Source organism: Oncorhynchus clarkii, chromosome 9, assembly GCF_045791955.1.
Source record: "Oncorhynchus clarkii lewisi isolate Uvic-CL-2024 chromosome 9, UVic_Ocla_1.0, whole genome shotgun sequence".
Classification (NCBI taxonomy): domain Eukaryota; kingdom Metazoa; phylum Chordata; class Actinopteri; order Salmoniformes; family Salmonidae; genus Oncorhynchus; species Oncorhynchus clarkii.
Window position 1 is genome coordinate 20755157 of NC_092155.1, and position 14845 is coordinate 20770001.

Genomic DNA, 14845 nt, shown 5'->3' on the forward strand with positions numbered 1-14845 from the left:
GGGACAATCAGGGACCAAGAACAATAATCAACATTTAAGAATAACAAAGAGATAATACTGAAGTCTGAATTAGCTGGTAACGTAGCTAGCTAGCTATCTAGCTAACTTTATATACTGTATAGCTAGCTAGCTAAGTTAATGAAATATCACCAGCTACCTAACTTCATATTAGCCAGCTATCTTGATGTATTTATCATTGTAAAAAAATAACTAAAAATGCATTTGTAGGTAGCTATCTAACTGCCACGGAGGAGGGTGAAAGGATAACGTTAGCAGCCCCAACTGTCAAAGAGAGAGAGTAAGCTATTCTGTATAGGGCAGGTACTTTCGTGTAGTTCCAGTCCATAGAAGTGAAGACAGCGATAAGAGTAACATAATATTCAGTGCTGTCTAATTTGAGTATAATGAAGTCTGTTTCTTGTGATGTTTTTTTTGTCCACACATACAGAGAGCTGTGAAAGCCTGTCTGCAGATGAAGAGGTCCCAATGAAGAGGAGTGGTTCTCAGTCCTGTTCTTGGGGACTCAAATGGGTGCATTTTTGTTTTTGCCATAGCACTACACAGCTGATTCAAATGATCAACTCATCAAGCTTCAAATGGTATTTATGTATTCATTTTTGATGCAATCCTTGATATTGTCGTGACTTGACTGTAACATAAATCTGAAGACTGTTATTTATCTACTCAACTAACTATATTTATTTATTACTCGGTTAAATTAATCATGTAAAAATTAACTCATTAGGATCTGGGGCACCAGGGGAGCGGATCTTTAAAGAGTTACCATCCCCGAATTCAACTAAAGGTCTTTACCTAATCACATCTATAAACAGTCAATGTATTAATCATAACCTTGTAGCATATCATCCTTCTGAACAGTCGTAACCTCCTTGCATCTGCAAAAACCAGAACCTTACTTATGATTCAGTACTACACAAATTGGTTTAATTATTTATTTACTAGCTAATTAAATGGTAACACAGAATAAACATACACACTTAATTCATTAAAAACAGGTCCCTAGCAGACTGACAACAATATGGCTGCTCTTTACAAAATGCATGTACCACAGCTAAGGGCTGTATCTAGGCACTCTGTGTTGTATCATGCATAAGATCAGCCCTTAGCCATGGTTTATTGACCATATAACTCACATCCTCGGGCCTCATTGCTTAATTTATATATATTGCTATCTGCTGTCTGGGAGAACAGTCATAGCAGATAAAAAGTTGTCAATCATCACAATATATCCAGTAGGCTATGGAACCTTAGATTCAGCACAATAAAAAAAATCCCGTAGGCTATTCTGAGGAAAATATAATGATGCAAACTGTATCTAATATTCCACACAGTATATTGGCTATTGCTTTTCAATCTCCTTATTGCACTGCGCATTTGATTAAAGCCTAAATAGAAAGCATTTTCTGCATGTCACTAATGAACACCATCGCCATTTATGAAGTCCATTGAAGAGAGAGCTTACTACAGCGCCCTCTAACGGTCTCTCATATCGAACTCAAATGTCGACGGAGGGTGGTGCTGATGCGAGAAGGATACAGAAAGCGTCGACCTAGAGGGATGTGAATATCTAAACCTGACCAGGATCACGTTTATCGCCGCAGTCTCTGTGGCGCAATGGAATAGCGCGCTGGACTTCTAATCCAGAGGCTCCGGGTTCGAGTCCCGGCAGAGATGTGCCACTCTTGATGCTTCACGGCAGACCTGCGAAATTTTTATTACAGAAAATGAATGCTGTTCCATAATAATTTGCAGCCACCATTTCATTCAATGCATCCTTCTAATAAGTATTCTAAATATAGGGCTGCACTTCACTACATCTCTATACACCATAACTTAAAATATATATATATATATACTAATAATGATATAAATGTATCATCTGGCGTTTAATTAATATAAAAGAAACACTTATGTACATATTTGTATGCTTCATTTTATTTAGCATTACAATATCAAAGGAAATTCTTGCTAGGCCTATATTATAATATATATATTTTTGAAATCCCATGATACTATTGACAGATTTATTTAACCGCACAAACAATCCATCCCTAACCTATATATTTTTTTCCTGAAGTAAATCATCTCTGAGTAATCGTAGAAAATGAACCACTTATTTAGGAAAAATATATCAATACCAGTCTACTGAATGAGCAGTCTTCTGCTCGGTCTTCTGAACCATGCAGCGGCTTTTGCTCTTGCAATAACGGATCAAACAAGGTAACACTGTAATGATGGCAATGCCTGGAATCCTAATTATAGCGGTAAATGTTTCAGTGAACAAATTAGTGTAGCTGAATTTGTTGTTTTTATGAGGTGCATCCGTGTGAAGGTATTTTAATAGTTGCTCCAGTTGTTTGGGGAGTAGTTCAGGAGTCAGTGCACTTGAGGGCGCTCCAACACTGGTCTATACTTTAAAGCAACGCGAGGGATGGGAACATGAGAGCAATAGCCTAATAGACCACTACACAGACTCAGCAGTGACAGTGAACTCCACATCTGTATAGCCTTCATCATTAAATTAAGGGAAAGGAAGCAACATATGCTGTCACTTTTGGGGCAGAACGTGGTTGTGTCACGCAGAATGAATGCAGAATGATTTGCTTTACAGTATGATTAAACTAGTCACGTCCATAACCATGACACGTCATTAGATCTACAACCTATTGCTCCATCTCTCTTACAAATAAAAATACAGAGATAATGATGATTCAAAATTCAACAAACACGGACAATGTATTTTAGTTGTTTTCTGGTGACAAAGAAATGCACATCTAATAGCGGTAACATCTAACGCGAGATTCAGACTAGAAAGAGGAGGGGAGTGTGCTGTGGCGCTGACGAGAGAGAGAGAGGGGGGGGGGGAGAGAGAGAGAGAGAGAGAGAGAGAGAGAGAGAGGAATGCGTCGCTAATGAGTAAACGGACCATCGCCCGAGCACGAAAGAGCGGACAACGGAAAGGGGGAAAGGAGGAAAAACGGAGAAATGTTGTAAACCGCAACAAAAAAAAGCAGTAAGGGGAGGTGGAGAACGAAGAAAACCGTCATATATTAATTGGAAGGATTACAATTACCCTATACTGGTGAATAGAATCCAACTAGGATTTTTAATGCTGCCCTCACGGAGAATTGAGCTAACGGACTTACTGGTCTTCTGAACCATGCAGCGGCTTTTGCTCCTGAGTTTGGCGTTGAGTTTTCACCGTGGTAAGATTAGGGTTTTCCCTGTTACCTTCCCTAATCAATGACACACTGTTTCATGTTGTCGAACAATACCAAGGCTTTCAAACTTGATGAGGGGAAAAGCTATTCTAGTTTCGCTTCAGATGTGTGTGTGTGTGTGAATGTGTGCGTGCGTGTGTGCGCGCGCGTGAGAGAGAGAGAGAGAGAGAGAGAGAGAGAGGTAGATGCTCAATTGTTCAGAGTGTATGGCGATGAGTTTGTCATTACATGCGCCGCAGTGTGTGTTAGGCTATTTCATGGGGTGCGTGTGTCTAACATGATCATGGCCTGATTGGTGCAAGAACCTAGTACCCACAATATGACCTTAGTCCTGTGCATTCGGTAGCCTATAGCCTTTTATTCAAATAGGATGTTAGACAGAAAGGATGTGATTTGAATGACAGTGCACGTCTAAAGTGACCAAATGTGCTCGATATTGGAATGTGGGAACGGCTTGCTTCAATCATTCAAACGTTGCTTGCCATATTTTATTGGTGCCTGTGATATGTATAGCCTAATAACACACACGCACGCACACACACACACACACACATACCACGGACACTGGAGACGAGGTATGGCCAACATAGCTGCAACTATAATACCCCTAATGTCGTCTAGATATCATATCTGAGTAATGACAGGTAGGCTATTGTTATAACGTAGTTGCTAGGAGACAATTGCTCAAGGGTAAAGTGATTTCTCAGGCTACCTGTTAGATGACATCTTCCTCGTGCTCACGTGCACGGCACAAGGCAACCCTCCCTTTTCATTGTCTACCTTGTGCGTGTGACAGTAAGAGAGTGTGTGTGCTGTGGATGTGCAGGCACGCGCAGGTACTGACCATCCGACCACTTTATCATATTGTAGGTAGGGGGCGTGTTTGAAAAGTCTATAGGATGATGTCATCCATGTGTCTCTTTTTAGATTGCTATAGGCCAGAGCTACTCCTTTGTCCTTCTCTCAACATCCATACACAATATTAGGCTACTAGTTATTAACTACAAACTCGATGTTAGTATTGTATTACTTTTTCACTGCCTAATCCAACTCACAAATTACCTATGTTGTGGCTGCTGTAAACAGTATTCCTTATGAATAGTCATTACACACATACATCACATTCACACATGGAATGAAGCTGATACACAAACCCACGCACACACAAACTAACACACACAATCGCATATGTAACAGTATAGCTTCCGTCCCTCTCCTCGCCCCTCGCCCCTACCTGGGCTCGAACCATGAACCCTCTGCACACATCGACAACGGCCACCCTCGAAGCATCGTTACCCATCCCTTCACAAAAGCCACGGCCCTTGTGGAGCAAGGGGAACAACTACTTCAAGGTCTCAGAGCGAGTGACGGTGATTGAAACGCTATTAGCGCGCACCCCGCAAACTAGCTAGCCATTTCACATCGGTTACACACACACTAACACATGCACATACACACGCATGCACGCACACACACACAATCATACCAATTCCAGTTGTTTTTTTGCAGTGATGTTTCTCCTGGACTCATTGCCACATGCTGAATGCATGATGTGTCCAGTTTTCTCTCTCATAAATCCATCAGTGCACATACACTACATTACCAAAAGTATGTGGATACCTGCCTGTCGAACATTCCCATCCCAAAATCATTGGCATTAATATGGAGTTGGTCCCCCCTTTGCTGTTATAACATCCTCCACTCTTCTAGGAAGGCTTTCCACTAGATGTTGGAACATTGCTGTGGGGACTTGCTTCCATTCAGCCACAAGAGCATTAGTGGGGTCGGGCACTGATGTTGGGCGTTTACGCTTGGCTCGCAGTTGGTGGTCCAATTCATCCCAAAGGTGTTCGATGGGGTTCAGGTCAGGACTCTGTGCAGGCCAGTCAATTTTTTCCACACCAATCTCAACAAAGCATTTCTGTATGGACCTCACTTTGTGCACGGGGGAATTGTCATCAAGTGTTAAGATTTCCCATCACTGGAACTAAGGGGCCTAGCCCAAACCATGAAAAACAGCTCCAGACCATTATTCCTCCTCCACCAAACTTTACAGTTGGCACTATGCATTGGGATGATGTGTGTTCTCCTGTCATCCACCAAACCCAGATTCGTCCATCGAACTGCCAGATGGTAAAGTGTGACTGTCTCTCCAGAGAATGCATTTCCTCTGCTCCAGAGTCCAATGGTGGCGGGCTTTACACCACTCCAGCCAACACTTAGCATTGCACATCAAATCAAATCAAATGTATTTATGTAGCCTTTCTTACATCAGCTGATATCTCAAAGTGTTGTACAGAAACACAGCCTAAAACCCCAAACAGCAAGCAATGCAGGTGTAGAAGCACGGTGGCTAGGAAAAACTCCCTAGAAAGGCCAAAACCTAGGAAGAAACCTAGAGAGGAACCAGGCTATGAGGGGTGGCCAGTCAGTCCTCTTCTGGCTGTGCCGGGTGGAGATTATAACAGAACATGGCCAAGATGTTCAAATGTTCATAAATTACCAGCATGGTCCAATAATAATAATCACAGTAGTTGTCGAGGGTGCAGCAAGTCAGCACCTCAGGAGTAAATGTCAGTTGGCTTTTCATAGCCGATCATTAAGAGTATCTCTACCGCTCCTGCTGTCTCTAGAGAGTTGAAAACAGCAGGTCTGGGACAGGTAGCACTTCCGGTGAACATGTCAGGGTTCCATCGCCAGTGATCTTAGGCTTGTGTGTGGCTGCTCGGCCATGGAAACCCATTTCATGAAGCTCCCGACGAACAGTTATTGTGCTGATGTTGCTTCCAGCGGCAGTTTGGGATCCGGTAGTGAGTGTTGCCAAAGACGATTCTGTTCCCGTTCTGTGAGCTTGTATGGCCTACCACTTCGCAGCTGAGCCGTTTTTGCTCCTAGACGTTTCCACTTCACAATAACAGCACTTACAGTTGATCGGGGCAGCTCTAACAGGGCAGAAATTTGACAAACTGTCTTATTGAAAGGTGGCATCCTATGACGGTGCCACGTTGAAAGTCACTGAGCTGTTCAGCACTGAGCTGTTCAGTAAGGCCTTTCTACTGCCAATGTTTGTCTATGGACATTGCATGGCTGTGTGCTCTATTTTATACACACTGTCAGCAACGGGTGTGGCTGAGATAGCCGAATAGACTCATTTGAAGGGGTGTCCTTATACTTTTGTACATATAGTGTAAGTGGCTCTGCTACAAGCCACGCACACACACACACACACACACACACACACACACACACACACACACACACACACACACACACACACACACACACACGCGCACACTATGTAACATAGCATACATGTCTCTCTCTATGTTATGTTTGTGGGGCATGGCTGTAAACTGTCTCACACACTGTGCTCATTATGCCAAAGTGCAATGTCACCATTTCATCATGTATTTGTAGGCCATACTCTTTGAACTGCCAGTCCAATACACTGTTCTCAAAACACTTGAAGATACAAGCTATTATGTTGTTTTTATTTTATGTTTCCAGTTTTCGTAACCGACATTTCACATGGTTTGAAGGTAAATGAATGTGCTGTTAACCATTCAACTACAAAGACTCTTTATAATTCATGAAAATGCTATTGTTGTTAGTAGACCTACACCTCCCAATCTTGCGACACTGCAACTTGCTGTTGCTACTGTTCCTACCTAGACTGCTTGAAGTGCTGGCTATAACAAAGGCCTCAGTGCAGGTGCAACGTTTGTCCATTTGTCAGGCTCTGTCCTTGTGAACAATGCCACAACTACTGACACATACTGACACACACACACACACGCACACACACACTACTGACCAAAGAAACTAACCCTTATCAGTTATATATCCCATTTGAATGTTTTTGCAAATTTTGTTAAAAAATAAATAAAATGGAACATGTAGCTCATGCAACTGTGTAGTTCGAATCACATGTAGATCTATTCATAATGTGGATCTATTCATAGTGTGGATCTATTCATAATGTGGATCTATTCATAATGTGGATCTATTCATAATGTGGATCTGTTCATAATGTGGATCTATTCATAATGTGGATCTATTCATAATGTGGATCTATTCATAATGTGGATCTGTTCATAATGTGGATCTATTCATAATGTAGATCTATTCATAATGTGGATCTATTCATAATGTGGACATATTCATAATATGGATCTATTCATAGTGTGGATCTATTCATAATGTGGACATATTCATAATGTGGATCTGTTCATAATGTGGATCTGTTCATAATGTGGATCTATTCATAATGTAGATCTATTCATAATGTGGATCTATTCATAATGTAGATCTATTCATAATGTGGATCTATTCATAATGTGGATCTGTTCATAATGTGGATCTATTCATAATGTGGATCTATTCATAATGTGGATCTATTCATAATGTGGATCTGTTCATAATGTGGATCTATTCATAATGTGGATCTATTCATAATGTGGATCTATTCATAATGTGGATCTGTTCATAATGTGGATCTATTCATAATGTAGATCTATTCATAATGTGGATCTATTCATAATGTGGACATATTCATAATATGGATCTATTCATAGTGTGGATCTATTCATAATGTGGACATATTCATAATGTGGATCTGTTCATAATGTGGATCTGTTCATAATGTGGATCTATTCATAATGTAGATCTATTCATAATGTGGATCTATTCATAATGTGGATCTGTTCATAATGTGGATCTATTCATAATGTAGATCTATTCATAATGTGGATCTATTCATAATGTGGACATATTCATAATATGGATCTATTCATAGTGTGGATCTATTCATAGTGTGGATCTATTCATAATGTGGATATATTCATAATATGGATCTATTCATAGTGTGGATCTATTCATAGTGTGGATCTATTCATAATGTGGACCTGTTCATAATGTGGATCTGTTCATAATGTGGATCTATTCATAGTGTGGACCTGTTCATAATGTAGATCTATTCATAATGTGGATCTGTTCATAATGTGGATCTGTTCATAGTGTGGACCTGTTCATAATGTAGATCTGTTCATAATGTGGATCTGTTCATAATGTGGATCTGTTCATAATGTGGATCTGTTCATAATGTGGATCTGTTCATAATGTGGATCTGTTCATAATGTGGATCTATTCATAATGTGGATCTGTTCATAATGTGGATCTGTTCATAATGTGGATCTGTTCATAATGTGGATCTGTTCATAATGTGGATCTGTTCATAATGTGGATCTGTTCATAGTGTGGACCTGTTCATAATGTAGATCTATTCATAATGTGGATCTGTTCATAATGTGGATCTGTTCATAATGTAGATCTGTTCATAATGTGGATCCAGCTGTAAGGTTTTGAACCATACTCCCAATTCCAGAATGTAATCAAGGAATGCTTAACATTTTTGGCACATTAGTTATGGCTGTGCTACAATGTTACTTTCACTGTCAACACAATGTGACTTGATGCTTTAGTGCATGTTTGTTTGGTAAAACTATTTGTCATAATAGTATGACTGTATTAGTATGTTTGTTCTAGAAAAAAACAAAAGCTACAAATTAGATGAGGCTCATTGTCCACTTCATACTAATATATAAACTGATCTAAACCACTGTAACAAATTATATTACACATTGTGTAGCTCAACATTACAGCCAGCCATTCGGTTATGATAATTCAAAGTCATATAGCAGTAGGAGTTAAAGCCTCTACTACATTTATCATCTGTTTAAACTTGGCGAACAAATGGAGTTCCGAAAACATTCTCCTAATATGTTCTCTGTTCCCACAAAGCGAGACAGAGCAAGAGAGAAAGAAAGTGATAGAAACAGAAAGAGAACGAGAGAGAAAGAGCCAAGTTTATCACTTATGACTCAGCCTCTTTGCCATGTTTTCAAACTGTGTCTACATTATGCCCGAGCATATTTTGGGGGTGGGGGAAGGGTGACAAAAAGTTGTGGTTGGGGCGTGGGGGGGAGGGGGGTCACTGGTAGTGGGGGTGGTCTGGTGGGCAGGTGGGTAAAGTCGAGGGGGCCAGAACAAGACCGATTATAGTTTTTTGGTGGGTGGCTGTAGTGGGGGATGGGGGGAGGAAAAGAAAGAAAGCGCGAGAGAGAAAGAGGAGGGGTGGACCAGGGGGAGAGAAAGGGACGATTACTCAAGCCTGACTGGCTCCTCTGTGGGGACAGCTAGCCACATACACTCCACCCCCCCCTCCCCCCTCCCACACACACACACACCTCATTCACAGAGAATATGGAAGAGCGAGTTCAAAGGGCTATGCTCAGATCAGAATTCTTTAACCCACATCTGAGGCCTCTCCCTCCTTCCCTGAGCTCTGGGTCCTTGGAAGATGCCTCTGCACATGCCTTGGCTTAGACTAGAATTAATTGGCATTAATCGCTTTTGAAACTCCTCTTCATTTTTCTCCCTCCCTCCATTTTTCTGTCTCCCTTCTCTCCGTCCTTCCATTTCTCCTCTTCCTTCTTTCTGCTAGCTAAGCTCGATTCCCTTCTCTGTCTTTCTATCTGTCCCTTCATACTTTTAAAAATATTTTCCCCTCTCCCTCTATTTCCATTTACCCCTCAGCCTTTTTCTCTCATTCTTTCTTTCTTTCTTTCTTTCTTTCTTTTTCTCTCTCTCTCTCTCTCTCTCTCTCTCTCTCTCTCTCTCTCTCTCTCTCTCTCTCTCTCTCTCTCTCTTTCTTTCTTTAATTCTTTCTTTCATTCTCTCTCTCTCTCTCTCTCTCTCTCTCTCTCTCTCTCTCTCTCTCTCTCTCTCTCTCTCTCTCTCTCTCTCTCTCTCTCTCTCTCTCTCTCTCTCTCTCTCTCTCTCTCTCTCTCTCTCTCTCTTTCTCTCTCTCTAATAAGTTCCAGATGTGGTTCTCACATTCCTTTAGTCAGTGGAGAGGAGAGGAAAGAAGAGGGGGAGGGGTCAGAAGAAGCACATGAATTAAAAGAGGGAGCACATGATGAAGGAAGAGTACAGAAACCCTGTACTGAAGACACACACACAGAGAGAGAGACACACACACACACACACACACGAGAGGGATTCAATGCTGTTGTGGGTCGTGTTTTTCTCCTAAAAAGTTTTAGACATTTCCCCTTCCCCCTCTTCGCCCACTGTCCCCCAATCCCCCTCCCTCCTTCCCTCCATCCCTCCATCCCTCCCTCCCTCCTCCCCCTGTAGGAATGTGGCCGACGGGTGATGATGTCATTTCATTTCTCCCTCGCTGAGTTTCTCCTCGAGAAGGGGAGGGAGATTTGTGTCGCTCCATCCATCTCTCTCTCCCTCTCTACAATAACAACATTACAGCTAGCCAACTAACTAATAAGCTTATTGGCTGGTCTACACTGCTATCCGTACAGCCATTTAGCCTGCGGGGAAATAGTCAGGATAACCAGATAATGTTTTAGGGGGGAGAAGGATATGGTTACATACAGCTTATCCACATAAATTCCATACAGGCGCTCGTTGACGTGTAAACACTTCACTAGTAACTGTTAAACTATTGAGTTTACAGTAGACTTTCAATTGAGAATTCCTTCAATTTTGCAATGACACACACCTGTAGGTCGGCACTTTGCTATTAAGCCCCTTACATAGTGTGTTGCTATAGCCGTACACCTCCTCCTCGACAGCCTGCAGATGTTAGTGATCCAGGGGTGTGTGGCCTGGCCCATGAATATGTAACCTAACATCACTCCAGGGGTCAAGGCCCCAGCTTTTATTAGATTGTTTGTGACGAATGACATTGTAAGAAGCGACATACTAATACAATTAGATTGAACTGGATTGAATTAAAGTAGACCTTGAAGAGCATGAGTTATGGAAAGCACTGAACATAGAACCTCGGCTATTTGAATAGTTAAATCAGTGTTTCCCTTAAGTTGGGTAGGTCAAGGTATGGGCGGTTCGCGGTGATAGACTGAGGTCTGAGGTCATAGGGTAGGCCACAACAAAACATAGTTTGGAAACCACTGTGGTGAAATATTGATTCATAACAGTATTGATTTTGCTACCTAATTCAGATTTTGAATGACAATATTCCAGAACAAGGATCTAGATTAGTATAAAACAACCACTTTGATATTTGTGGATCGCGTAGCCCTTGATCAGGGTGAGAAGCTGTCATTGGTAGTCCGTGGTAGTCACCCTTGGTTACCCTCAAGTATTCTTTTGTCACTCATTCACTTGCTCGTTTCACAATGGAGGGCCGAGGCTGGCTTATTTTAAGGAGAAGGGTTGTGAAAAACCCAGGCATATTCCTCTGGTCCCGTAACGTGTCAGACACTTTGAACATGAATTAACATATTACCCTACACTGATCACAAGGTGTTGCCATGGCCACTGGGTCTATCATTGTGTCAGTGGTCCTCACTGGCTGTAGCCATGGTAACAATGTCTGTAATGGTGGTTCAATACAAATAAAGCACTTGAGATGTGAAATATGGGTGATTAGCCCCAGAGAAGAGGACAGAGAGAAAAAACACACATACACACAGAGCGACAAATGGAGAGAGAGAGGAAATAATTATCTTCCCTCCATTTCCAAATAAATCTGTTTCTATGGCAACCATTTTACCAGGGTCTGCATGGATAGAGGGAGCGAGGAATAAAGAGAGGGAACAAGGGAAATAAATAAGATAGAAGGAGTGGTGGAGAGGTAGAGAGGGTAAATGTAAAGAGATGGAGAGATAGACTGAGGGAGGGAAGGCATGATTATTTCTTAGTATGTGCCACTGGACAGACAAAGGAAAGAAAGCAAGAGAACGGAAAGGAACCGGGGGTACATGGTGACAAAGGGACAGGGAAAGAGAGGGGTCTACGAGTGATAAAGGGGAGGATAAAGAGGTAAGATGAGACAGAAGGGAAAAATGGACACAATGCCTCTTTCTCTTTCTCCTTTTCTTCCCCCTGTTCTTTCTCCACCTCAGGCCAGTCACCTTTGTGTATTGACTAACATGATGGCAGCATGGTCCCTCTTTCACTCTCTCTATCCTTTCTCTCTCTCTATCCCTTTTCTCCCTCTATCCTTTCTCTCTCTATCCTTTCACTCCCTCTATCCTTTCTCTCTCTCTCTCTATCCTTTTTCTCCATCTATCCTTTCTCTCTCTATCCTTTCTCTCCCCCTATCCTTTCTCTCCCTCTATCCTATCTCTCTATCGTTTCTCTCCCTCTATTCTTTCTCTCCCTCTATCCTTTCTCTCCCTCTATCCTTTCTCCCTCTATCCTTTCTCCATCTATCCTTTCTCTCCCTCTATCATTTTTCTCCCTCTATCCTTTCTCTCTCTCTATCCTTTCTCTCTATCCTTTCTCTCCCTCTATCCTTTATCTCTACTCTTTCTCTCCCTCTATCCTTTATCTCTATTCTTTCTCTCCCTCTATCATTTCTCTCCCTCTATCCTTTATCTCTGTCCTTTCTCTCCCTCTATTCTTTCATTCCTCTATCCTTTCTCTCACTCCATCCTTTCATTCCTCTATCCTCTCTCTCTCTATCCTTTCTCTCCCTCTAAACTTTCTCTCCCTCTATCCTTTATCTCTATCCTTTCTCTCTCTCTATCCTTTCTCTCTCTCTATCCTTTCTCTCCCTCTATCCTTTATCTCTATCCTTTCTCTCCCTCTATTTGTTCTCTCCTTCTATCCTTTCTCTCTCTCTATCCTTTCATTTCTCTATCCTTTCTCTCTCTATATCCTTTCTCTCCCTCCATCCTTTCCCTCCCTATATCCTTTCTCTCCCTCTAAACTTTATCTCCCTATATCCTTTATCTCTATCCTTTCTCTCCCTCTATCCTTTCTCTCTCTATATCCTTTCTGTCTCTCTCCTTTCTCCCCCTCTATCCTTTCTCTCTCTATTCTTTCTCTTCCTGTATCATTTCTGTCTCTATCCTTCCTCTCTCTCTATCCTTTCTCTCCCTCTATACTTTCTCTCCCTCTATCCTTTCTCTCCCTCTATCCTTTCATTCCTCTCTCCTTTCTCTCCCTCTATCCTTTATCTCTATCCTTTCTCTCCCTCTATCATTTCTCTCCCTCTATCCTTTATCTCTATCCTTTCTCTCCCTCTATCATTTCTCTCCCTCTATCCTTTATCTCTATCCTTTCTCTCCCTCTATCCTTTATCTCTATCCTTTCTCTCCCTCTATCCTTTATCTCTATCCTTTCTCTCCCTCTATCCTTCCATTCATCTATCCTTTCTCTCCCTCTATCCTTCCATTCATCTATCCTTTCTCTCCCTCTATCCTTTATCTCTATCCTTTCTCTCCCTCTATCCTTTATCTCTATTATTTCGCTCCCTCTATCCTTTATCTCTATCCTTTCTCTCCCTCTATCCTTTATCTCTATCCTTTCTCTCCCTCTATCCTTCAATTCATCTATCCTTTCTCTCCCTCTATCCTTCCATTCATCTATCCTTTCTCTCCCTCTATCCTTCCATTCATCTATCCTTTCTCTCCCTCTATCCTTTATCTCTATCCTTTCTCTCCCTCTATCCTTTATCTCTATTCTTTCTCTCCCTCTATCCTTTATCTCTATCCTATCTCTCCCTCTATCCTTTATCTCTATCTTTTCTCTCCCTCTATCCTTTATCTCTATCCTTTCTCTCCCTCTATCCTTTCTCTCCCTCTATCCTTTATCTCTATCCTTTCTCTCCCTCTATCCTTATAGCCATATAGCAGTATTACCATTGCAAAGGTTATGCCCCGTCTAGTCTGCCATTTCTCCATGTGGTTATTGTCAGTTAGACTCAGGTGGTGTCAGGCAGCAACAGTTGCACTCCTAACTATTTCATTGTGCCCTTATCCTCAAAACTATAATCATCCTCACCCTCATCCTCATCTTCATCACAGTTTTGTCACGCTTCCACCTCTTTGCTTGTTCTGCATTTTAAATATCACCAACTGCTGTCCACATATAGGAGAGACGTATTCAATATTGAATGGTTAACATAGTGAACTTGGATAATATGAGCTGAAAGGGAATAGAGAGAGAGAAAGAAAAACAAAGAGAGAATGAAAGCGAGAAAGAGACAAAAGCGGGCTGGACAATTAATTGGATAGGTGGAGGGATGAGGTCATGATTAATGGTTTGCAGAAAATGGGTGTATCAGACACAAGGGAGGGTTTCGTCAGACACACACACACACACACACACACACATACACACATTCATGTACCCACACAAACACATACACACATGCATGCACACACACTTACACACAAAAACTTTTTGGGGGGCAGTTACTTTAGACGTCAGCTGTTGCTATGGTGATGCCTGTGATCCAACGACAGAGCAGGATTGGCTAGAGTGGAAAGAGGGAGAGAAAGGTAGAAGGATTGAGAGAGGGAGAGAGAGAGGGATAGATAGGGAGCAATAAAGAGATAGATAGACAGATAGAGATAATTAGATTGATTAACAAATCCATACAAATGTCATTTTATCAAACGTTCTTGCTTTAAAAGGATGAATAAAATGCACTCAATTCATGCAGGCACATCAGACAAAGCCCTGACGTCATGACATCATACTGTATGTAGCCTTTTGTGGCTCAGGAGACAGTAAAACGTCATGACATATATGTGGTGAGATATCCGAGGGCA

At 41.7% G+C, this 14845-nt stretch overlaps 1 protein-coding gene and 1 non-coding gene across 3 annotated transcripts in view; both read left to right on the forward strand.

Moving 5' to 3' along the window:
- The first annotated feature begins 1621 nt into the window (after positions 1-1621).
- trnar-ucu (transfer RNA arginine (anticodon UCU)) lies at positions 1622-1695 on the forward strand. The gene has a single exon. It is a non-coding gene; the product is annotated as a tRNA-Arg (tRNA).
- A 1201-nt stretch (positions 1696-2896) lies between these two features.
- LOC139416068 (kin of IRRE-like protein 1) overlaps positions 2897-14845 on the forward strand; it is a 35391-nt gene continuing 23442 nt past the window's right edge. For both annotated transcript variants that reach the window (XM_071164319.1, XM_071164320.1), the window contains exon 1: positions 2897-3227. In XM_071164319.1, the coding sequence (XP_071020420.1) occupies positions 3182-3227 (46 nt within the window). In that variant the 5' untranslated portion in view covers positions 2897-3181. The remainder of the gene's footprint in view (positions 3228-14845) is intronic.